Source organism: Chenopodium album, chromosome 10 (genome assembly GCF_948465745.1).
Source record: "Chenopodium album chromosome 10, dcCheAlbu1.1, whole genome shotgun sequence".
Taxonomy (NCBI): Eukaryota; Viridiplantae; Streptophyta; class Magnoliopsida; order Caryophyllales; family Amaranthaceae; genus Chenopodium; species Chenopodium album.
Window position 1 is genome coordinate 40,604,141 of NC_137843.1, and position 23,574 is coordinate 40,627,714.

A 23,574-nucleotide genomic window follows, 5' to 3' on the forward strand; every position below is an offset into this window, starting at 1 on the left:
TTCTCCATTGACACAGTCGGGGTTATTTGACTTTGTTCCTAGACGGGCTATGGTTGCCGAGCAATTGGATATAGATTCCTTCCCTTCTCATTTTCTTCGCTTGGGGAATTAGACAAGGAGACTGTTGGGTTGCTGAAGCGGGTTTAGAAGTTCTCGACGACTCAAGACATCGGGGCTCGTGCTGCTGCTCATACTTTTATTAGGATAGACTTTTCTATACCTAAAGGAGTGGGGCCCAAATTGTATCTTGGCTTTCCACTAATTTTTTATGAATTGTATGATTGTATCTGTTTTTGAGTTATAATAATAATAATAATAATAATAATAATAAAATCTGCTCTGCTCTCCCGAGAGCTCAAAAGGACGGGGCCTAATTATCTGCTTAGTTATCTTTAGCACAATGCTCAGCATAACGATTAACTGAACAACAATGGCGGCCGTCTGTAAGTCACTTCAATTTTCCCCTTTCTCTCTCCTCCTCCTCCACTCTTCAAAGCGTCTTCCCATCCCATATTTTCAACCCACAAAATGTTTCCTCCCTCAAATTCGACCCTTCTCTTCTCCTTCAACCCCTTTCCCTCTTCAATACGACATGATTATCTCCCACCCTTCTCCCCGAGTTTCCCCCACGAAACTCCCTTCTCCTCCTCACTCAAAACCCGCAAATTCATCCGATTCTGATTCGCCAGAGCCCGACCCATCTTCCAGTTTCGAGGATTGGGTTGACATGAAACTTACCCAGAATGATAATGTAAGATTCAGTAAGGCTAATAGTGTCAATAGTTTGGAGGGGTTGGATAAGGCTAAGAGGAAATTTTACAAGAAAAGGGAAAAAAGAATGTTTGGTGATGATTCTGATGATGAGAGGAGGAAGATTAGGGAACAGGGCGAATTCGTCGAATTGAGGCCTGAAGTTGTTGAGCCAAGAACATTGCATAAGAGAGAAGAAGAGTTGTATTTCTATGATGCTTTGGCTTTTCCTTGGGAAAAGGATAAGCATTATAAGATGGTGTATCAATTGGAGAAGAAGTATTTTCCTGATCAGTGTTTAGATAAGGCTTTTTTAGAAGCCGGGCAATCGAATTCGAGTGATTCGAAAGGGCGGGTGAAGAAGAAGAGGGTGGATAGTGTGGGGAAGGGTGAGGAGGATAAAGGGTTGGTTTTCTTTGAGGAAGGAAGTGATGGTGGGAAGGTTAATGAGGGTGGGGTTAAGGATGTATCTGAGAAGAAGGTAGAGGAGTTTTTTAAGTGTTTGAAGGAAGTCCCTAATAAGAACGATGAAGTTTGTGGTGTTGATCAGCCTTTTTTGGCTTCTAGAACTTCTGGATTACCTCATAAATGGGATAGTCCTGCTGGAACTGTTGTTTTAGTGAACAAGCCTAAAGGTGAGAGTTTGTTCTTATTTATCGTTTCGAGTTATAAATTTTGTTTAATAGTCTTGCTAATGTATATTAACTCAGAATTGGTTTAGTGTTTATAGTATCAATTTCTCTGCATACTAAAATGGAAATTATGATTGATTATCTGTGTCTTGTGTATGCTGCTTTCATGTTGATTCGCTTGGCTAGTTGATCATAGTACGTTGACGATTTGATCTCAGTGGCGGACCTAGAAATTTGACAATGGGGGGACAATTTCGATAATTCAACTAACATCAACCTATTTTTAAAAAAATGGGTACACAATACAAGTAATTTGGGTTTGGTTGGAAAATAGGAATAAGGGAGTAGTCGAGTGGTATGGTTGAAATAAAATACCCAAAAAAAAAAGGAATGATGTTACAAGGGGGATTCGAATGCCATATTATCTTGTGATGTTAATTTCTTAGCAAACATTTGTCGAAGATGCTCGTTGCAGTCCGTGACTCGTGGCCGCGTGGGTGGTGGTTTGTGCCTCGTGGTTGGGAAATAGGAATAAGGGAGTAGTCGAGTGGTTTGGTTAAAATAAAGGAATTTTTTTTATTTTTACCACCTCTAAAAAATAACTTAATTGCTTTTACCACCTCCATAAAAAAAAGTTTTATTTTATCACCACATAAAAAAATGAAAATTGACTTTTACCACCATCACTGCCAACTAACGGATTCTGTCCATAAATTCGTTAGTGGGGCCTATCATATCCACGTGTCAGCATATTATTGGGTAAAAAAAATAAATAAATTAACAAATAAAAAAACAAACCCAATAAATAATAAAACAATGAACATATATATCAGCACACTCTACAAAATGGACCAATGCACACAACAAATATCCTAGATAGCAAAAAAAAAAAAAAAAAAAAAAATCACCCCAAATACCAAACTCAAGTAATTAATTCACAAAGTCAAAATTGTTAGCACTTACAAGAAGGCAATCAGGATCAGGATGAAACATGATGGAAGTGAAAACCCCTTTAACACCCCAAAAAAAAAAAAAAAAAAAAATTATGTTACAAGGGGGATTCGAACCTTGATCTAGGTAAACCTGAAATTGGGCCCCTTACATATTGTTTCTAGCCCACTACCAACTTAGCTAAGGCAAACTTCTTGATAATTCTTACACTCAATTTTATATAACTATTTTCCTAGTTTTATTTTTTTTTTCCTAAAATTTTTTTTCCTCTGTTTTTTTTTTTCCGAAAGTGGGGGGACAATGGTCCCCCCTTGTTCCTTCGTGGGTCCGCCCCTGTTTGATCTTGAAATAGATGGAAATGGGTTAAAAACCTGATGCAACATGATTAACCGATCCATGTAGCCTAGAACATCTTGCACCTTTTGAGCTACTGGAAGACAAAAGTTGTTTTGTTTTCATTTTAACTTACACCATTTTATGTCATTGAATATGTATATACGAAGTATATACAATTATACAACTCAAATCCAAATTTTGACAACAATGTTTGTTAAATTCTGTTTACTTGGAATGTTATGAAAGTAAAAATTATGTGAGAATAATTTGTTTGCATTAGTAGAAATAGCTAAAATATGCAACCGCTGCATGGATTGCATTTGAGCACAGAAGGCAGATTGGACAGGCCACGTGAAAGATTATGCAGTGAGCAGCTGTTAGCCTGTTACACTTGCATTGCTTAGAGCCCAATCAATAATGGTTCACAAATTATTGGGCTTCTTGAATCCTAATGTAGCTTTCTATAATAAGCTTAGTCTCTTTGATTGCACCACACATGTATTTGGCTTTTTAACAAAAGAAAGTGCTTTTCTAAAGCTTCTTGCTGTAGGGGTTGTATTTTAGGATCTTTAAATCATCCAGGTGTCAAATAAAGCTCTTTTCAACTTTTGAAAGAATCAAAGAGTTTTCTTTCAATTTTATTTTTTTAAAATCTAGTTTTCCATTTTGTTCAAATATTACCAGGAGTTCAATTCAAAACTATAATAAACTCATCAGATAAGCTCAAAATGAAACTTCACAGGCAATCAGTTGATAAGTTCATGTAAGGTGAGTTGAGGGTTTATTAGTTCAGATAATTAAAATTCAAGAGAAGAGATACACTCTTAGTAGAGTGGAGCTCATTCATGAAATCTGTGGCTAAGCTAATAGGCATTGAATACTTGCTTTCTTTAAGTGGTTCATTCCTGGTAAGCGAATCGTCAATTCAGGATGAAGTGAAAGTCCTTCCATTGAGGGTTTTGGTCTACTGAACAAAAGGACTGTTTGTCATAGAAGTAATTTAGTTAGGATTTGTAACAACTCACTTGTTGAACTAACTAGCTTTGAAAATAGATGGAAATAAAGTGCCCCAATGAATATAAACCTGCTTTCTGAACCATGTGGGGAGACCATTGATGCATATTTTGGTGGCAGTGGAAAAATCTAATGTCAACTTTGAGGACTGAAGAGGGGAGAAATTCCATGTGTTAAAAATTGCACATCTACTCCATTTTAAGAGACAAGAAGTTTTTGTATTTAATGTGAGCTATGAAGGGAATTGTATAAAATCTTTAGAATAGGGACATTTTTGTTTACAGCCATAGCTGTTTTAACGTCCTATTGATGAACACAATAAGCAAGGAAAGCAGGCAAAAAATCAATAAATGGGAAAGGGCATGGGCTGCCCTGTCCCGAACTTGTCTGTTGTCGAATGAATGAGTGGTTGAACTGTTTGCAAGGCACGAGTGGGTTGATGAGCTGGCTAGGGGATGGATGTGGAAGGCTCTCATGAGTTTAGAAGGTAAGGATAGCAATATAAGAGATCTGAGAGGAGATGGAAGGAACTCCCAAGAGTCTCAACATTTCAAGGGGAAAGACAATTACATAAAAGTACGTTATTGTTCTTCTTGTTCTTATGTAGGACAGCCATATGTTTGGTTGATGCTGGATATTGAAAAGGTCGAAAATGATTGGCAGTTGTGTTTCTATGAATTATAATATTATAAGATACTTGTGGAGTGGTTGAGCTTAATTCAATTTTCCAACTTAAATCTTGTTGATTGATGCAAGGTCCTTTCAGGGGTCATTCAAGTGTCACTATCAAGAAAGTTAGAGAATAACCATCTTTTGCTAAGTATCCAATAACCTGCTTCTTTCATTTACAAGATAACTATTATTATTGCCTTACCCAGCTCTATCAAATTTGTATTGATTGAAAGGTAGGGGGAAAACTCATCGTCGTCATCATCATCCTCATCATCTTCATCATCTCTTTCTAAACACGACAAAGGATGAGTCAAGCTTTTTTCTTGCGCACCACGAGAATGCCTAGTTCCTAGAAGAGCGAAGGTCGTTTTCCTATTAGGGTAAATTTTCTGATTGAGATCATTCTTGAATGAAGCAAAGTTTAGATTTAATCTTCAAACAAAAAGCAAGGTTTGTTTTATATGTATGACTAGCAACAAGAATATTAATGCAATAGCTAAATGATGATGAGCAATATCAGCTAGTCATAAACTTTGCGTTTGTGGATGAAATCAATGTATAAAATAGCTCAAGGCGTGCTGCCTAGGTGTGCCTTGGGCACGCTTCGGTTTGCCTCCTTGAAGTGATGCGTACAATATAAACAACTAAAAAAAATGTACTGAAGTGTGCGCCTCATGCGCTATTGGTGCGCCTCTTTGAATATGCCTTGCCTAGAGCAAAAAGCACTGTACCCTCAACGCTTTTGTACACTGGATGAAAGCCCCCAAGAAATTGCCAGAATATGAAATCGATCTCATGATCCCTGGAATCGGGAGGATAGCTCTTACCAACTGACCCTTAGTAGTGCGAAGTTGTTTAGTCATTATGAAATATTCAATGATTCTTTTTAATTATGGGTCAGTAAGGTTTTTTTTTTTTTATATTAACCATGCTTCTATGGCAATAGTATTCTGCTGGGATATGCTTATTTATGAGGCTTTTACTGAAGTACTATAACTACTGCACTATGCATTACTTCTTACTGAAAAACAAATTCTAGTCATTCACACTGTTGTCTATGGATTTTGTGATACGATGCCACAAAAAGTTGTTACACGATCTGTGAGAAATTGAGAACCTTTTGAAATAGTGGTAGTTAAAATTAGCCTATGTATTTGCTTACAAAATCATGACCTTGAGATTATAATTAGTTATATAGCTCAGGCTGGGTTTGAAATGCATGGGTTTGCCGCAGAACAAATTATTCTGGCATTGTGGATTTTGTGGCTGTCATGGCCCAATATCATGCCTGTGGTAAGTTTAATCTGTAAAATGTGGTGATGTGGCCAAATAAATGCTGGATTGCTGATTAACCAACAAAATTGATGATCATATGGGCTATGAATCTGTAAACTAAATTGACTCCTGTACTGTACAGGTTGGACCTCATTCACAGTCTGTGGCAAGCTGCGTCGTCTGACTAAAGTCAAAAAGGTATGCTGCTTGTTTTCTATATTTTATGCTACTTCGATTGCTTCTTTCCTTTGCAATGTATTATCCTCAAATAATTATTGTGATACAGGTAGGACATGCCGGAACACTAGACCCTATGGCTACTGGCCTGTTGATTGTTTGTGTTGGGAAAGCTACTAAATTGGCTGACAAGTTAGTTTTCAAGCATAACAATGACGTTTCTACAATCCTTTTTTGGTCATCTGATTTACATCCTATCCTAGGCATCAGATTCCTGAATTTAATACTACTGCTGCAGGTATCAGGGTATGATTAAGGGCTACAGTGGAGTTTTCCGTCTAGGGGAGGCAACTTCCACTTGGGATGCAGATTCACCGGTCTGTCTGATGCTCCTTGGTATCGACTGTGTTTCTTGAAATACAATTCTTTTAGTTACACTATTTCAGTTAATTAGTTATAGTTTTTCTTTATTCAACTAAAACCACAAAAGGAAAAATAAAAAGGGAAAAAGAAAATTAAGCTTAGTATCACTATTACTTCCTACCCCAAAATGAGTGCCACTAAGAATTGGGGTTGTTGATTTGTGGCTTTATTCACCAGTTTTGGACTTACCTAACCTATTGACATGGGGTGAAACTACGGTTGTTAGGTTGGTCTTCCCAAATCAACAAAATTTATAACCAAACCTACTCCTAGTATAGGGGCAAGTCCAACTCGATCCACGAGGAATGGAGGGTCAATTACTATAGTCTATGTGTTAAGCTATTTCGAAAGTGTGTATGAATGTGTAGTCAAGCAAATCAACTAAAGCAAGCAAATAAAAGGAGTAAAATCATTAACAAAGATGCTAGGGATTAGGTTCCACATGTTTTCATGATAGAGGTGCTAAATTGGGGTACATTGAGCCAACAAGTGTTGCAAGGACTAATGATAAATGCATTCAAAGTGTTCAAAAGGCTATCTAGACTAATTGCCAAGCTAGGTTTCTTCTATAGATGACAAATTAGTAGAATCACAAATCAAACAAGATGAAAATTAATAATCTCAAATCAATTGGTCATGTCATTAAGATTATCAATGCAATCAAGTTTAGAATTCAAGGTTGATCAATCCTCTTATGCTAAACACATGCACAAATTCATCAATCAATTTAATTACAACAATCTATGGATCAAAATCCCTAAATCAACATCAAACTACCAATCTAACATGCTTCCCTTCACCCTTGCTAAGAAATCTACTCATTAATCATCATGAATTCAAGAAACAAAACCAAACTAATCATGATCATCATCATATTCAACCAATCAAAGAGAAAATCAAGATCAAAGAGAAATTCAAATGATTAAGCAGCTAATCAAGAATTAAAACCAAGCAAACAATTATCAAACATAAAAAACTAAAGATCAAACCAAAGGAGAAGAATTAAAGGAAAGAAATCTCACTAATTATCATTGATTGAGGGGAAATCCAAGCTTGATTGAAGTAAATTGAAAATACAAGTGTTTCTCTCTCTACTTTCTCTCTTTACTAATTTGGAAAGCTACAAATTGTACTAGTAAAAACATCATCCCCAAAAATAGAAAGAAAAGAAGTATATATAGGAAGCTAGCCATGAGGCTCAGCCACCATGTGGTGCGCACGCACGCATAGGCCTGCGTGCACGCACACATGGGTTTGTGCCCCTCATGGCCCTTGCTGCGCTCACGCACCATAGTGATGGCCTAGCAGCTTGCATACTCGGCTTCTTGCTTTGGTGCTTGCGCTCACAAGCATACTCCTCACTAACGCTTCTCATGTGATGCTCACGAGGTGATCAGTCTTGAAATCTTCATTTTTGTGTGTTCATGACCAAGACATGTGATGAGGGTGATGCACGAGAGCGCTAATGCCAAGTGGGGGCTTGCTTCTTAACTCTAGCCAACCAAATGATATGAGGTCTTGTCCAAGGCATTGAAAAGACTTGGAGAACCTTCCAAAGTAAATCCCGAGCCTCGAACAACTCCTACAATAAAAGAAAGTAAAGCGAGTAAAGTAAAAAAGATGAAAATACCCTTAAATCATAAGAAATCACAAAATAAAGGAAATGACGAAACCAAAGAATAAACAAATGAAACTAAAGCATTATTTAAAGAGAAAAAACTATTAAAGAGAAAGAAAACGTCCTAAAATGCTACCAAATGAGTGCCATAAATGACACTCATCAAATTCCCCCAAGCTAAACTTTTCCTGGAGCAAACCAAAAGCCAGGAAAAGGAAAAAGAAAGCAAATGACACTCACATGATAGCTTATTCAATTAAAGAGAAGAAAGAAAGAGGGTTGGGAATATACACTAACTCACTAACGTAGGAATCACGGTTGTTTTTAGTTACAACAAGCTCTTAAAACCACAAAGTCGCCAATGAGGACTAGTGAGGTCTTGTAAGGGTTTCCAAAGAGCTTAACCCATAACTCTCAAAGTAAAACGAGGCAAAGCATAAAAGGAAAATGAAATCAAAAATAAAAAAAACACAAATGCTTTTGAAATGGACCTTCGCAAATAGACAAACACAAATAGATATAAAGGTTTCTAAATAACCAAGGGGTTGCACGTTCCAAGATATCCAAGGTTGATTAAAACATAAAATACGCTAAGTATAGAGAACTAATAAGACACAATTCACCTTCATCCTAAACAATCTTACAACGTTCTCCTTACTAGTTTCAAATCCACCTCTAGTGAGCATCTCAATGATTCCTGGAAAGAACTAGAAAAGAAGAGATTTAGGGCTACTAGACATCTTGACTGTAAACTTCCTCCATAGGCTTGACTCCCATCTCTCTCCACCGATTTGTGACACAACCACAAAGGTCAAAAAGTCATAGAAAGGGTTGTAATGTATGGGCAAAGAAAGTAAAGGTAGGCTAAAATTTGAAATTTGGTGGTTATCTAATTTGTGAAGCAAAGGGCGATTAATTCTCAACACCATAATCAAGTTATCACCAAACAAAAACACCAATACCTCCAAGTTTATTCAAAGCAAAATCACAAACATATATACAAAAAGCGTAGACAAGCTTTCACCAAGCTTAAATGGAGCATTATCCTCAATTCTCTAAATTAGGGAGATAATGATTACAACAAAATATTTTTATGCTTTTCATTTTTCTTTTTTTCAATGCTTTTCATTTTCATTTTTTATTCAATGCATTTGCTTTTGCTCTTTTTTTTTTTTTCTTTTTTAATTCATGCTTTAGTGCTTTGTCCTCGCCTCTTTTAACTGTGGACGGTTTTTTTAACTTGCATTTGCTTTTATTCACAAACTATGTATAATATAAACTTGCTCTCTAAAAGAACCAAACATCCATACATAATCCTCCATAAACACCAACAAACCATAGACCATATGCTTTACAAAAACCAAAAATGGAAAAAAAATGAAACAAATGGTTATAGAGCTAGAGATATGGCTAGAAAAGAGTGGATAAGGCTCTAAAGGTTAGCAAGGTGGCAAATGTAAACCAAAAACCAAAAATGATAAAACTAAACCTAGAAAGTAAAAATAACCATTCCGAAAAGATGTCTTTGTCTTTCCCAAATGGTTTGGTCGCGATCTTAGGAGGTTAAAGTAAAGTTCTAGATAAGAGAATGCAGTAGTCAAGGATCCATGCCACTCACACAAGATAGGTAGAAGGCTAGAAAAATGAAACCTCGCGTGTTTGTAGCAAAAACTCACTCTTGGCTTCAAATTCACTTTAGGAAGCAACACCTTCTTACCACAAACAAGTAGATTAGGGAGCTGCGGCGATTTGTCTCGGTGGTGAGTGGTGAGGTTGTGCGTGAGAAGGTGTGGTGGGCTCGTCTGCTCTCGATCGTCATCCTCACGTGATCCCCACGAGCAAGGCAGCCCCAAATGCTCATATTTTGCTTGTTCATCACCAAAATTAATGAGAGCGCAAGCGCAATCACGAGAGTGTGGCAACTTGAAACTTTGAATATTCACGAACAAAACACAAATAAAACTAAGGGGAAATAAAATAAAACTAAACTAAAACTACGAATTAAGAACTAAAAGTATGATAAACTCATAAAAACTAATCGAAAACCAAAATGAGTTATTAAAATGGAATACCAACGAAAACTAAGAAAATTAGAGGAAAATAATAAAAGAAAATATAGAAAAAGGACCTAAAACTTCTTATTTTGAGCGCCATAAATGACGCTCATCACCTTTCTATACTACTACTCACCTCGATATGCTTGTTAGACATTATTTTTGAGAAATTCATTTCTTTTTTTCTTTTTTCCCTCGTAGTGTATAGAGGCAATTCTTTATAGAAAGAGGGACTGATACTTATAAATTCCGTGCTGTTACTACAACATCAACAACCTTCACTTGTGTGAATCATCTTATGCAAGATTTGATGATTGCCCAAATAGTTGCAGCCTTGTCAATACTCCCTCCATTTTATTGAGTTCTCAGTTAGTGTAGTGCAACGGACTAAGCGTGAAAGATTAAGGTAAGTCGAAGGATTGTATTTGATTAGCCAGAAAGCTTGTAAACGTTAAACATGGCTTTAGGCCATGACTCTCAAGGGTCTAATACAATGATTTCTGAATGGTTCTCTCTCTCTTAAGGCTACTCTATTTATACTACTTGCACTACAAGCATTTGGCCTATTGCCTTGATTACTAGTCATTACTACAATTTGTCCTCTAGCTAAATAAAAAGTACTCTGCCAATCCTTCTAACCGTTGCTGCTGCTGCTAATTTGTCCTCTAGCTAAATAAAAAGTACTCTACCAATCCTTCTAACCGTTGCTGCTGCTGCTCATGGTGGAGGGTGTGCTTGTTGTTGTTGCTGTCTATGTCCTTTCCTCCTGCTGTAGGTCAGTATGCGTTTTGGTGGTTGTGAGTGTGTTGCAATACTCCCCTCAAAAGCGCCACCTTGTCCTCAAGGTGGAAAGCTGGAAACTGCGAAGTGATAGCCTCGGCATCCTCCCAAGTTGCCTCAAAGTCAGGTAGCCCCTGCCACTTAATTAACACGTCCAACCCCTCCACTCGTCCCAACTTAGGTCTGCTGTCCAGAACAGCCTCGGGCTCCACAACGAGCTCCAACTCAGGTGTGATTTGCTGTGGAATGGTGGGAGAAGTCATCACATTACCCACTGCTTTCTTGAGTTGAGACACATGAAATACGGGGTGTAATTTACATGCCTCGGGTAAGAGTAGTTTGTAAGCCACTTTACCCACCCTCTGAATGATTTCATAAGGCCCATAGTAGCGCGCAGCCAACTTCTCATAAGGTCTCCTTGCCCTAGTGGTTGGTTCACTTCGTTCTCCCCTGTTTCGTTCACCTGTGCCTGAAGCGTCGCCATCATCTCTCTCATCTCCTCAAAAAACTTGTCTTGATTCCTCGTCAATGTGTTCTGGATGGAGTTTTCTCCCTCACCTATTTTTTCGAGAATTTCTTCCACCCGTTCCTCCAGCGCGGCTATTCTCTCCGGTGTCACCGAAAGCGGCGTCGGAGGCATGTTGCTCTGATACCAATTGCAACGGACTAAGCGTGAAAGATTAAGGTAAGTCGAAGGATTGTATTGGATTAGCTAGAAAGCTTGTAAACGTTAAACATGGCTTTAGGCCATGACTCTCAAAGGGTCTAATACAATGATTTCTGAATGGTTCTCTCTCTCTTAAGGCTACTCTATTTATACTACTTGCACTACAAGCATTTGGCCTATTGCCTTGATTACTAGTCATTACTACAATTTGTCCTCTAGCTAAATAAAAAGTACTCTGCCAATCCTTCTAACCGTTGCTGCTGCTGCTAATTTGTCCTCTAGCTAAATAAAAAGTACTCTGCCAATCCTTCTAACCGTTGCTGCTGCTGCTCATGGTGGAGGGTGTGCTTGTTGTTGTTGCTGTCTATGTCCTTTCCTCCTGCTGTAGGTCAGTATGCGTTTTGGTGGTTGTGAGTGTGTTGCAATACTCCCCTCAAAAGCGCCAGCTTGTCCTCAAGGTGGAAAGCTGGAAACTGCGAAGTGATAGCCTCGGCATCCTCCCAAGTTGCCTCAAAGTCAGGTAGCCCCTGCCACTTAATTAACACGTCCAACCCCTCCACTCGTCCCAACTTAGGTCTGCTGTCCAGAACAGCCTCGGGCTCCACAACGAGCTCCAACTCAGGTGTGATTTGCTGTGGAATGGTGGGAGAAGTCATCACATTACCCACTGCTTTCTTGAGTTGAGACACATGAAATACGGGGTGTAATTTACATGCCTCGGGTAAGAGTAGTTTGTAAGCCACTTTACCCACCCTCTGAATGATTTCATAAGGCCCATAGTAGCGCGCAGCCAACTTCTCATAAGGTCTCCTTGCCCTAGTGGTTGGTTCACTTCGTTCTCCCCTGTTCCGTTCACCTGTGCCTGAAGCGTCGCCATCATCTCTCTCATCTCCTCAAAAAACTTGTCTTGATTCCTCGTCAATGTGTTCTGGATGGAGTTTTCTCCCTCACCTATTTTTTCGAGAATTTCTTCCACCCGTTCCTCCAGCGCGGCTATTCTCTCCGGTGTCACCGAAAGCGGCGTCGGAGGCATGTTGCTCTGATACCAATTGCAACGAACTAAGCGTGAAAGATTAAGGTAAGTCGAAGGATTGTATTGGATTAGCTAGAAAGCTTGTAAACGTTAAACATGGCTTTAGGCCATGACTCTCAAGGGTTTAATACAATGATTTCTGAATGGTTCTCTCTCTCTTAAGGCTACTCTATTTATACTACTTGCACTACAAGCATTTGGCCTATTGCCTTGATTACTAGTCATTACTACAATTTGTCCTCTAGCTAAATAAAAAGTACTCTGCCAATCCTTCAAACCGTTGCTGCTGCTGCTAATTTGTCCTCTAGCTAAATAAAAAGTACTCTGCCAATCCTTCTAACCGTTGCTGCTGCTGCTCATGGTGGAGGGTGTGCTTGTTGTTGTTGCTGTCTATGTCCTTTCCTCCTGCTGTAGGTCAGTATGCGTTTTGGTGGTTGTGAGTGTGTTGCAATACTCCCCTCAAAAGCGCCACCTTGTCCTCAAGGTGGAAAGCTGGAAACTGCGAAGTGATAGCCTCGGCATCCTCCCAAGTTGCCTCAAAGTCAGGTAGCCCCTGCCACTTAATTAACACGTCCAACCCCTCCACTCGTCCCAACTTAGGTCTGCTGTCCAGAACAGCCTCGGGCTCCACAACGAGCTCCAACTCAGGTGTGATTTGCTGTGGAATGGTGGGAGAAGTCATCACATTACCCACTGCTTTCTTGAGTTGAGACACATGAAATACGGGGTGTAATTTACATGCCTCGGGTAAGAGTAGTTTGTAAGCCACTTTACCCACCCTCTGAATGATTTCATAAGGCCCATAGTAGCGCGCAGCCAACTTCTCATAAGGTCTCCTTGCCCTAGTGGTTGGTTCACTTCGTTCTCCCCTGTTCCGTTCACCTGTGCCTGAAGCGTCGCCATCATCTCTCTCATCTCCTCAAAAAACTTGTCTTGATTCCTCGTCAATGTGTTCTGGATGGAGTTTTCTCCCTCACCTATTTTTTCGAGAATTTCTTCCACCCGTTCCTCCAGCGCGGCTATTCTCTCCGGTGTCACCGAAAGCGGCGTCGGAGGCATGTTGCTCTGATACCAATTGCAACGGACTAAGCGTGAAAGATTAAGGTAAGTCGAAGGATTGTATTGGATTAGCTAGAAAGCTTGTAAACGTTAAACATGGCTTTAGGCCATGACTCTCAAGGGTCTAATACAATGATTTCTGAATGGTTCTCTCTCTCTTAAGGCTACTCTATTTATACTACTTGCACTACAAGCATTTGGCCTATTGCCGTGATTACTAGTCATTACTACAATTTGTCCTCTAGCTAAATAAAAAGTACTCTGCCAATCCTTCTAACCGTTGCTGCTGCTGCTAATTTGTCCTCTAGCTAAATAAAAAGTACTCTGCCAATCCTTCTAACCGTTGCTGCTGCTGCTCATGGTGGAGGGTGTGCTTGTTGTTGTTGCTGTCTATGTCCTTTCCTCCTGCTGTAGGTCAGTATGCGTTTTGGTGGTTGTGAGTGTGTTGCAATACTCCCCTCAAAAGCGCCACCTTGTCCTCAAGGTGGAAAGCTGGAAACTGCGAAGTGATAGCCTCGGCATCCTCCCAAGTTGCCTCAAAGTCAGGTAGCCCCTGCCACTTAATTAACACGTCCAACCCCTCCACTCGTCCCAACTTAGGTCTGCTGTCCAGAACAGCCTCGGGCTCCACAACGAGCTCCAACTCAGGTGTGATTTGCTGTGGAATGGTGGGAGAAGTCATCACATTACCCACTGCTTTCTTGAGTTGAGACACATGAAATACGGGGTGTAATTTACATGCCTCGGGTAAGAGTAGTTTGTAAGCCACTTTACCCACCCTCTGAATGATTTCATAAGGCCCATAGTAGCGCGCAGCCAACTTCTCATAAGGTCTCCTTGCCCTAGTGGTTGGTTCACTTCGTTCTCCCCTGTTCCGTTCACCTGTGCCTGAAGCGTCGCCATCATCTCTCTCATCTCCTCAAAAAACTTGTCTTGATTCCTCGTCAATGTGTTCTGGATGGAGTTTTCTCCCTCACCTATTTTTTCGAGAATTTCTTCCACCCGTTCCTCCAGCGCGGCTATTCTCTCCGGTGTCACCGAAAGCGGCGTCGGAGGCATGTTGCTCTGATACCAATTGCAACGGACTAAGCGTGAAAGATTAAGGTAAGTCGAAGGATTGTATTGGATTAGCTAGAAAGCTTGTAAACGTTAAACATGGCTTTAGGCCATGACTCTCAAGGGTCTAATAAAATGATTTCTGAATGGTTCTCTCTCTCTTAAGGCTACTCTATTTATACTACTTGCACTACAAGCATTTGGCCTATTGCCTTGATTACTAGTCATTACTACAATTTGTCCTCTAGCTAAATAAAAAGTACTCTGCCAATCCTTCTAACCGTTGCTGCTGCTCATGGTGGAGGGTGTGCTTGTTGTTGTTGCTGTCTCTGTCCTTTCCTCCTGCTGTAGGTCAGTATGCGTTTTGGTGGTTGTGAGTGTGTTGCATGTAGCTATGCAAACCCAAGAAAATGGAAAAGAGGGACCATGCATGTGGGTACTTTTGCTTTAGAGAGGAGAGAGATAGAGAGTAGGGTTTTATTGGGTTTTATTAAATATAAGTGAGCCTCAACGTAGGGTTGTGTATGATAAAAATAAAAAATGAATAAAAGGTTGTGATAAAAAGGAATATAGGAGAATGAGTAGACTTAGAAAAACGAATGAAAACGGAAATGAGTATAACTAAGGATAACAAAGGAAGTATAAGGCTATAATCAATTCAACTAATTGAGAGAAAATTTCAAAATTACCATTACCACTGTGATTCAATATAAATTGCACCCAATGATGTGTCTTGATAATGCTAGATGTATGCAATGTCACTTTGATCATTCCAAACTAGTAAGATGACTGCTTGAGTCCTTATTGTTGCTATCACTAATTAATAATTTATCAAACCACTCTTATAGTCCGTGCAACGCATGAGGTGTAATCTAGAAGGAATGGAGAAAGATGATAAAAATGAGAGAGGGAAGGGCTAGGACAAAAATAACTTTAGGGAAAAAGAGATAAATAGGAGAAAGAATGTAAATTGAATAATCATTAATGATCTTCATTACTCCTTTTCATATTTTTTCCAAGAAAAATGGGAGTAAAAAGTAAAAATGACATGTGTACTTTTTGTGCTTTTATAGATGAAATGTATATGAGTCATGAGTTTGTAGCTTCAATTGTGTCTTAGGACTGTGATAGTCCTTCATATTGCATAAGACAGAAAAGTGTACTTCTCAAGCTTTTTGTTCAAATAGCTAGTTAGTTTAATTTGCAATTTGTATCATTAGAAAAGTACCTGATTTTTTAGTTGATAGTATCTTATATATTTGTGCATTGCGATCTATTGCATGATGGAAATAAAATTTATATACGCATTGTAGATATTTATTTTCATCTAAATTTGTAGCTGCTATCCCATTAGAATGTAACATGTTTTTTTCCCAGGTAATTCAACGGGAACCATGGGAACATATCAAGGATGATGACATAAGAAAGGCTGTTGCATCCTTTACCGGTGAAATTTGGCAAGTTCCTCCTATGTTTTCTGCAATCAAAGTAAGTCTATCTATTCTATATCTTTAAATTTACCTTGAAATTGCAGCTAAGATATCAAGAGTGCATGATGAAGCTACAAACATTGAAAACAATTGTTGACATAGTTCTATATTTCTATTTTCTAAGAACCCTTCATTTAGCTAAAATATTCAGTTGAACCGTCAAAAGAGCATCCTAAAGTATTAGCCTTTGTGCATTCTCTTTTACAAATTTCTGCAAAAGGTGAAGGTCTCCGAAGGTGGAGGTTGGAAAACATAGAAAGTACTGGCCTACCGGGGATGGGTATAAGCCGGATACGCCAAAAATACGTAACTGGAACATCTTGCCAAAAATGGGCACAAATTACTTTGATGGATATGACGTCATTGTTCTTTGAGGATATCTAAAGTACGGCAAGACAACTCTATTGCCGTCCCCCATCATAACTTTGAAATTTCATCCCCCCCCCCCCCCCCCAACAAGAAAAGGTCTCTTGGACATATCTACGGCAAGCAGACAAGTTTTCTTTCACGCAACTTTTCTCTCTAGTGGTTCCGGTGAGGCTGTAAAAACCACTGAACTAGACCAACAGTGTTGGTGTCAGCTATTACGCCGACTTCTATAAGCTGATGAGGGAATACTTTTAGTTGGGGGATAGGGAGGTGTGATAAGATTACCTTGTGAAATGGAATTTGGTGTGTTGTCTGAAGGCAACAGGAGGGTTGGGTTTTGGGAGAGTGATAACAAAAGAAGAAATGAAAATACTGTGTATGTTCATGCATATGGAATAAACTGATAGCAAAGAGTGATTCTTTTTAGTTTTTGGTCAATTGGTCTGGTCATCAGTCTAATGTTTCGTGTCTGTCTTATTCTAGGCCTCTAGGGACTAGAGCTGTTAGTCTTAGGGATAAATTACATGTAAAGATTGTATTTGTAAATCTTGCTGTGCATCCTGACTGCAGGCAAGAGTACTACCCCCAATGCTTGATCGTTTTTATTCCCTCACCATCTCTGCTTTATTTCTGGAAACTTTGACTGGGTGTCAGGTCTCTATAACTGGATATTCAGTGACATTGTGACAAGGTCGGAAACCTTATCTGATTTCTTAGCTCAGAAATCAGCAGAAATTTTCAGAAAATAGAAAGATAGAGAGGAAGGAGAAGAAGTAACAGAATAGAGAGAGAAAGAGAGAAGATTAGCTTCAGTGTATTAATTGCTTAATGAAATTAATACATTCATTGAGTTATATAGCCAGCTAATCAATCTAAAAACAGAAAAGCAAAAAGAATCTTATTTTCTAACGACCAGGAAAAGGACAAAACCGGCTAACTCTAGTAACCGATTTTCCCGCCAAAACTTGACAAAATATAATTTGAGCTGTAACACATTGAGGATTAACCAATTAACACTATGCCGTTGATAAATGGCTGTAATGTGATGCAATTACAAGCAGTAGCAGATAATAGTAGCAGTGCTTAGTAGGTAATCTAAAGCTCTCCTGGTGGAAATTGCCTGGAATTTGGTAGAAAGGTGCAGATAGTCTGTCACGGGGCTTACCATAGGGAAAGATTGTTGTATGTGTCGGGAATGTGAATTTGCAAAACATGTGGTTGGGTCAGATGAGCTAGGAGTCAATGAGCATTGTAAAAATGGTTAGACTTGGAGATAATTGTTTATCAAATTGCCCCATTTTGTGTCCTACATAAGTTGAATTGGTCTACTCCAGTTAGAAGTGTTTAGGCTTCATTCTTTTCTGTATCTTTTTAAAATTGTGATGGATCAAGATAGGCCACCCGTGATCCTCACTTATACCAGAAGAAGACAAAACCAATGGCAACCAAGAGCAGCAGGAGCAGCCAAATCAGTCATCACCTGTGCATGTGAGACAAATCAGTGAAGACTAGAATCAACCTAGGGATGAGACTTTGTAATATAAACGGGTGGGGGAAATAGAAAGAAGATAGGCAGATTTATAATATAATTTAAGGAGACTTGTGACCTAAACTCACTATTTTAGAGACTGGTAAGAGGTAACCTCAAGCTACTAGTTTTGTAAGCCATTTGTTAATATTAATCAAAGCTTCAACCTTTACCTCTAGTTTGTATTGTATGTGTGTGTGTGTTAGGGGGGGTGGGGGGGGGGGGGAGATACAAGGAGAAAGGAAAGAAAAAATCTTACTTCTTAGATGTTTGTACAGATATGAGGTGACAAGGAATGGAAACAACCATCACCAATCCACCATTGCACAATATTCATCACAACTAAGATATTCAACCACAATCATCTTACTCTTTTTAGGCCAACAATAACAACGACCAACATCATCCCGCCCTCTCTAGCGAGGTGGCGATGACCAACAAGAAGACTACCATCATTAGCCCTTCCCCTTTTCATTTCTCTTTCATTCTTTCTTTCTCAGGTTTTGCGTTTCGTGTGGGTGTTTTGCGGGTGGGGAATGGTTAAGATGGGGTGATCGGGGTTGGCGGAGGCCGGAGGGTTCTGCGTGGTTGGGGGGATGGTTTTCCAGTTGCAAGGAGGGTTTCTGTGGACAAGATGAAGGTTTTTGGTGAGTGCAAGGTTTTTAATGGGTGGCTGGAGAATTTCGGGTGGAGGGAGAGTTTTTTCATGCATTTGTTGAGGTGAGGAGTGGGTCTGTTGGTGGTAGGATGGTTTGGGTTGGGTGCAGGTGGTCGGCATGGATGATTGGGTAATATTGGTGGTTGAGTAGTGATGAAGGTAGGTGACTGTAAACGAATCAATCCCTTGGATGAACCACTTGGTGGGTTGGGGGGAGGGGTGGGGTGGGGTTGAGAGAATCATGTTAAGGGAGATACAAGGAGAAAGGAAAGAAAAAATCTTACTTCTTAGATGTTTGTACAGATATGAGGTGACAAGGAATGGAAACAACCATCACCAATCCACCACTGCACAATATTCATCACAACTAAGATATTCAACCACAATCATCTTACTCTTTTTAGGCCAACAATAACAACGACCAACATCATCCCGCCCTCTCTAGCGAGGTGGTGATGACCAACAAGAAGACTACCATCATTAGCCCTTCCCCTTTTCATTTCTCTTTCATTCTTTCTTTCTCAGGTTTTGCGTTTCGTGTGGGTGTTTTGCGGGTGGGGAATGGTTAAGACGGGGTGATCGGGGTTGGCGGAGGCCGGAGGGTTCTGCGTGGTTGGGGGGATGGTTTTCCAGTTGCAAGGAGGGTTTCTGTGGACAAGATGAAGGTTTTTGGTGAGTGCAAGGTTTTTAATGGGTGGCTGGAGAATTTCGGGTGGAGGGAGAGTTTTTTCATGCATTTGTTGAGGTGAGGAGTGGGTCTGTTGGTGGTAGGATGGTTTGGGTTGGGTGCAGGTGGTCGGCATGGATGATTGGGTAATATTGGTGGTTGAGTAGTGATGAAGGTAGGTGACTGTAAACGAATCAATCCCTTGGATGAACCACTTGGTGGGTTGGGGGGAGGGGTGGGGTGGGGTTGAGAGAATCATGTTAAGGGAAAGTGGGGGAAACAAGAAGGTAAAGGGAATGGAAAGAATGATCCCACAAACATCAGGGGAATCAAAAGTGTTCATTCCCTTGCTCTTTCCTTAAGCCCCCTACCAAACGACCCCTTAACTTATCTACTTAATCTATGGTCTAACCATACTATGTGCTAAGAACTCTTGATATACTGTGCAGAGGTTGCTGTTAGTGCAATCATTCTAATGAATTGCTTGTCAATACACGTAATTATTGCGTATATAAGTATATTAATTGTATTTATGGTCTACAATCATTGTACCTACTGTTTATAGTCAATGTACTTGCAAGTATATACTTATTGTATCTAGATCTTTCTCACCTTCTCACATTAAGTATAATTTTCACTGGATCCTATAGAGCAATCTAACATTTTGCCTGTCCTATAAATTGAGTTTTGATTGAGTTTATTTCTTGAAATGTTTGTGGTTTGTTGTATATGAATTATGAAATGCAAATGTATGCCTCCTTTAAAATTTTACAACATTGTTTAGGAACATTGTATTATAATTGTTGCTGGTGAATTTTTAATGCTGATATTGTTTGATGTATTCCAATATATAGGTTGGTGGTGAAAAAATGTATGAGAAAGCCAGGAGAGGAGAAAGCATTGAACTTTCGCCTCGACGAATTTCAATATTTCAGTTTGACATTGAGCGCAGCCTAGAAGACAGGTCAGTTAGAACTTAGCTATAGGAAGGCAAGAATTCTGATACTTGCCTATCTCTTTGCATGCTGGAGGTGCACTTTATGGCTATTGTTTTGCATATGTATCTCAGCACCTCCATTTTTCCATGTGTCTTATTTTTGCCCATCTGATTACATGTATGTCATCTAATGTTTAAGAATTTTACTTGTTGCACCTTAATATGCTTAGTTTCATTTAGTATTTGGCTGTATATGAGCGGGGGTTTCAATACTTGCATGAGTTTTTATGGTATTGGAAATAGAATTTGGTGGGTGAATTATATTTAGTACGTTATCAATATTGGTGAAGTATATTTAGTACGCAATGAATGTCTTGGGCATGTTAAGTAATACAACAACTAAATGATCTGTATATGTTTGTCTTTTACCCATTTAAACCATTTAATATATCAAAATGTTGGCTAAAGAAATTTTCAAAAGTTTAAGCAAAGTTGAAAACCCTAGAGATGAGCTCAACCATGAAACTACAATTTTAGCCACAAGGTCCTTAAATAAAATTATTTGAGGAAGTATACTTCAAAAATTCCTCCCGAGTTAAGTCAAATGTAAATAGAAGTTAGATTAATAAAATTATTGAGGAAGCAAAATTTACGAAGAGAAATGGTTGGAGGAGCTTTAACTTGACTCGCACAACTCTATCAATCTTTGGCATACTGGTGTTCTTTTCTGTATGTTTGCACAAGGGCAAGAGTGACCTTAAGTGTGGTCCGTATGAATCTCTTGCTATTGCTTTAGGTTGCCATCACTAATCTTGCCTTAAATTTTTGTCCTAAATTGAGGGCCCATCTCCAATTCACTTCTGTTTACCATAAATGACAATCCTATAGTTTGAATAATTTGTAAAATATTACTAGGACACATGCCAATCATAAGATTCATAGCATGATCAATACCACTAATTTAGGTGAAAAAAAATGTAGTTAGAGCAAGATATTATGCATGTGATTTGTTTTGGGATCTACATAACTTTGACAATCTATTACCAGTTACCACCTTTATTTCTAAAAGTTCTTTACACATTACATATTCACAACTGCCATTGTAAAAGTTTGACCAATAATATCTCTAATTATGTATTTGTAAAATAATAAATAGCCAGAGTTCCGAGACAAATCTAAGTATCTAACAAGACCCTACATGTATGTATAATTTCCTTAGTCCTTACATATAAATCCGAATGGTGATTGGTAAGTGGAGTTGTAAATGATAACAAAAGTCAAAGTGTTCCGAACTTTTGAAAACAGGGGTAGTATTAATCTGACCAATTCTAGGGTTGGCTAAAAGATGCTAGCAAGGAGTCTATCCACATATTTAAATTATCAATATGTTTGCAGGCAGAATTTGATATTTCGAGTTACCTGTTCAAAAGGCACATACATTCGATCCCTCTGCGCAGACTTGGGGAAGGCTCTTGGAAGGTAATTTATTTTTGTTGTAATCTTGTAAAGCTCCCTTCTATTAGAATGGCTTGGTACTTTGCTTTTTATCATGATGCTTTAACATATCTTCTTCCTAGTCTACACTCTTTTATATATTTATTTACCCCTTGATTGCAAAAAGACAGGTAATGTATGTTTATACTGTAATGGAATTTTAATTATTGTGCAATTCTTTTTAATTTGACATTATTTTTCATCTTAATTTGTAAACAGATCAACATCCTAGCACTTCCTCTGGTTTTTTTTTTTTTTTTTTCTTCTCTTTTGGTGCAACACTAACTGTAGCTGTAGACCAAGGAGAGTAGGAGAGAGTATAAGAAGTGGGGTACATGATCGTGTAAGAAAAAGTAGGAGATAGAGACACATTGTTTTAAGTGGCTTTGTGTTAAGGAAACTTTTTCTGAGAGTATAAGAAGTGGGGTACATGATTGTGTAAGAAAAAGTAGGAGATAGAGACACATTGTTTTAAGTGGCTTTGTGTTAAGGAAACTTTTTCCAATACAGAGAAAAAAAAGTGTAATCAACAAAAGGAAATGAATGAATATAGAAAGTGTAACCAACAAAAGGAATGAACGAATGTAAAAAGTGTAACCACTCTAAAGGAATGAGCCATTAAATCACTGTGTGTGTGTGTGTGTGTGGCGAGGTTAGGTCTATTGAAGGTAGAGAGTGTGTGTGCACATGCACACTGCTATATTTTATTTTGTAACAATGAGTTAATTATTACCTCCTACAATAATCTGTAATATTTAGGTGCCGGGGGAGCTAGAAGAGCTGTAGAGAGACAGTTTAGGATCAGTTGCAGCTAGAGATTAAAAGATCTGGAAAAAGGGGGTTTTCTTGGCCAGATAATTAAGAGCGAAAACACTTAATAAATGTTAGAAATAGATTGAGGATTAAATTGACTAGGTTGGAAGGAGTTAGGAAGGATATGAAATATATGGACTTGCATGAGGATGAGGTATTGGATCGTATGGGATGGAGGAGGAAGATTTTTTTGGATGACCACACGGAATAATTAAATTTGGTTTATGTAGCCGACCACTGTTATGGGATTAAGGCTTTGATTGATTGATTGATTGAGTATTAAATTGATAAAACTAGAGATAAAAAACTTGGATACTTTAATTACTCCTTAATTACTACGTATCAGAGACAAATAGCAATATTATGGTTGATTTACTAGTATCAAGACTCTCAACGACAAAGTCATAGTATCTTCGTTTATGTGCCTGTTAACTGCAGCCTTCTCTGCTTTCAAAAAAAAAAAAAAAAAAAAACTGCAGCCTTCTCTTATTTCTCCTTTGCCTCCCAATGGCTGTTTCCGCACATCTGATTTTCTTTCATGACATTTGTCGTTTAATTTTTCACACATTTTTTTTTTGGTGTTGCAGCTGTGCTCATTTAACTGCCCTGCGGAGAGACTCAATTGGTAAAGTCTCTCAATTTTTTTCCTTATATATTATTAGTTTGGACATGGGACATATTAACGAATAATGCAACTTAATTATATACTTTCGTTCTGGAAGTAGCACTTTGCACTGTGTTTTGAATCTGAAATTGTACTTCTTCATTGATTCAGGGGAATACACTGCTGATGATGCCTATGAATTCCAAGAACTAGAGGATCAAATTACAAAAAGGTACCTCTAGTTGCACAAATCCATGTTGCTTCTGACAAAGGTTTAGAGCGGTTTTTTTGTTTTTCTTTTATAAATTATACTTTGGGAAGTAATGCTATTTTTTTTTTGTAGAAGTACAACGGATAGTAAATCCGAGTCATATTAAACATTGTTAATTTGGGATATTAGATTTGTACAGAAATATTAGCTCGAGTTCATTGAAACAAACATTAGTATATCAGATGTCCTGCCCTCAGGCACTTTTGAAAGCCTGTATCTTGCATTAATTTATTTTTCAATGCTTGT

General features: G+C 38.6%; 1 protein-coding gene across 1 annotated transcript; it reads left to right on the forward strand.

Moving 5' to 3' along the window:
• Window positions 1-394: 394 nt before the first annotated feature.
• On the forward strand, window positions 395-23,537 carry LOC145563937 (uncharacterized). The gene is made up of 9 exons (XM_081624321.1): window positions 395-1,385; window positions 5,773-5,828; window positions 5,917-5,999; window positions 6,106-6,184; window positions 15,875-15,985; window positions 20,064-20,173; window positions 21,542-21,625; window positions 23,041-23,078; window positions 23,229-23,537. Exons 1-9 carry the CDS (start codon window positions 431-433, stop codon window positions 23,297-23,299), a joined length of 1,587 nt encoding a protein of 528 aa, XP_081480447.1. The 5' UTR covers window positions 395-430; the 3' UTR covers window positions 23,300-23,537.
• Window positions 23,538-23,574: the final 37 nt, after the last annotated feature.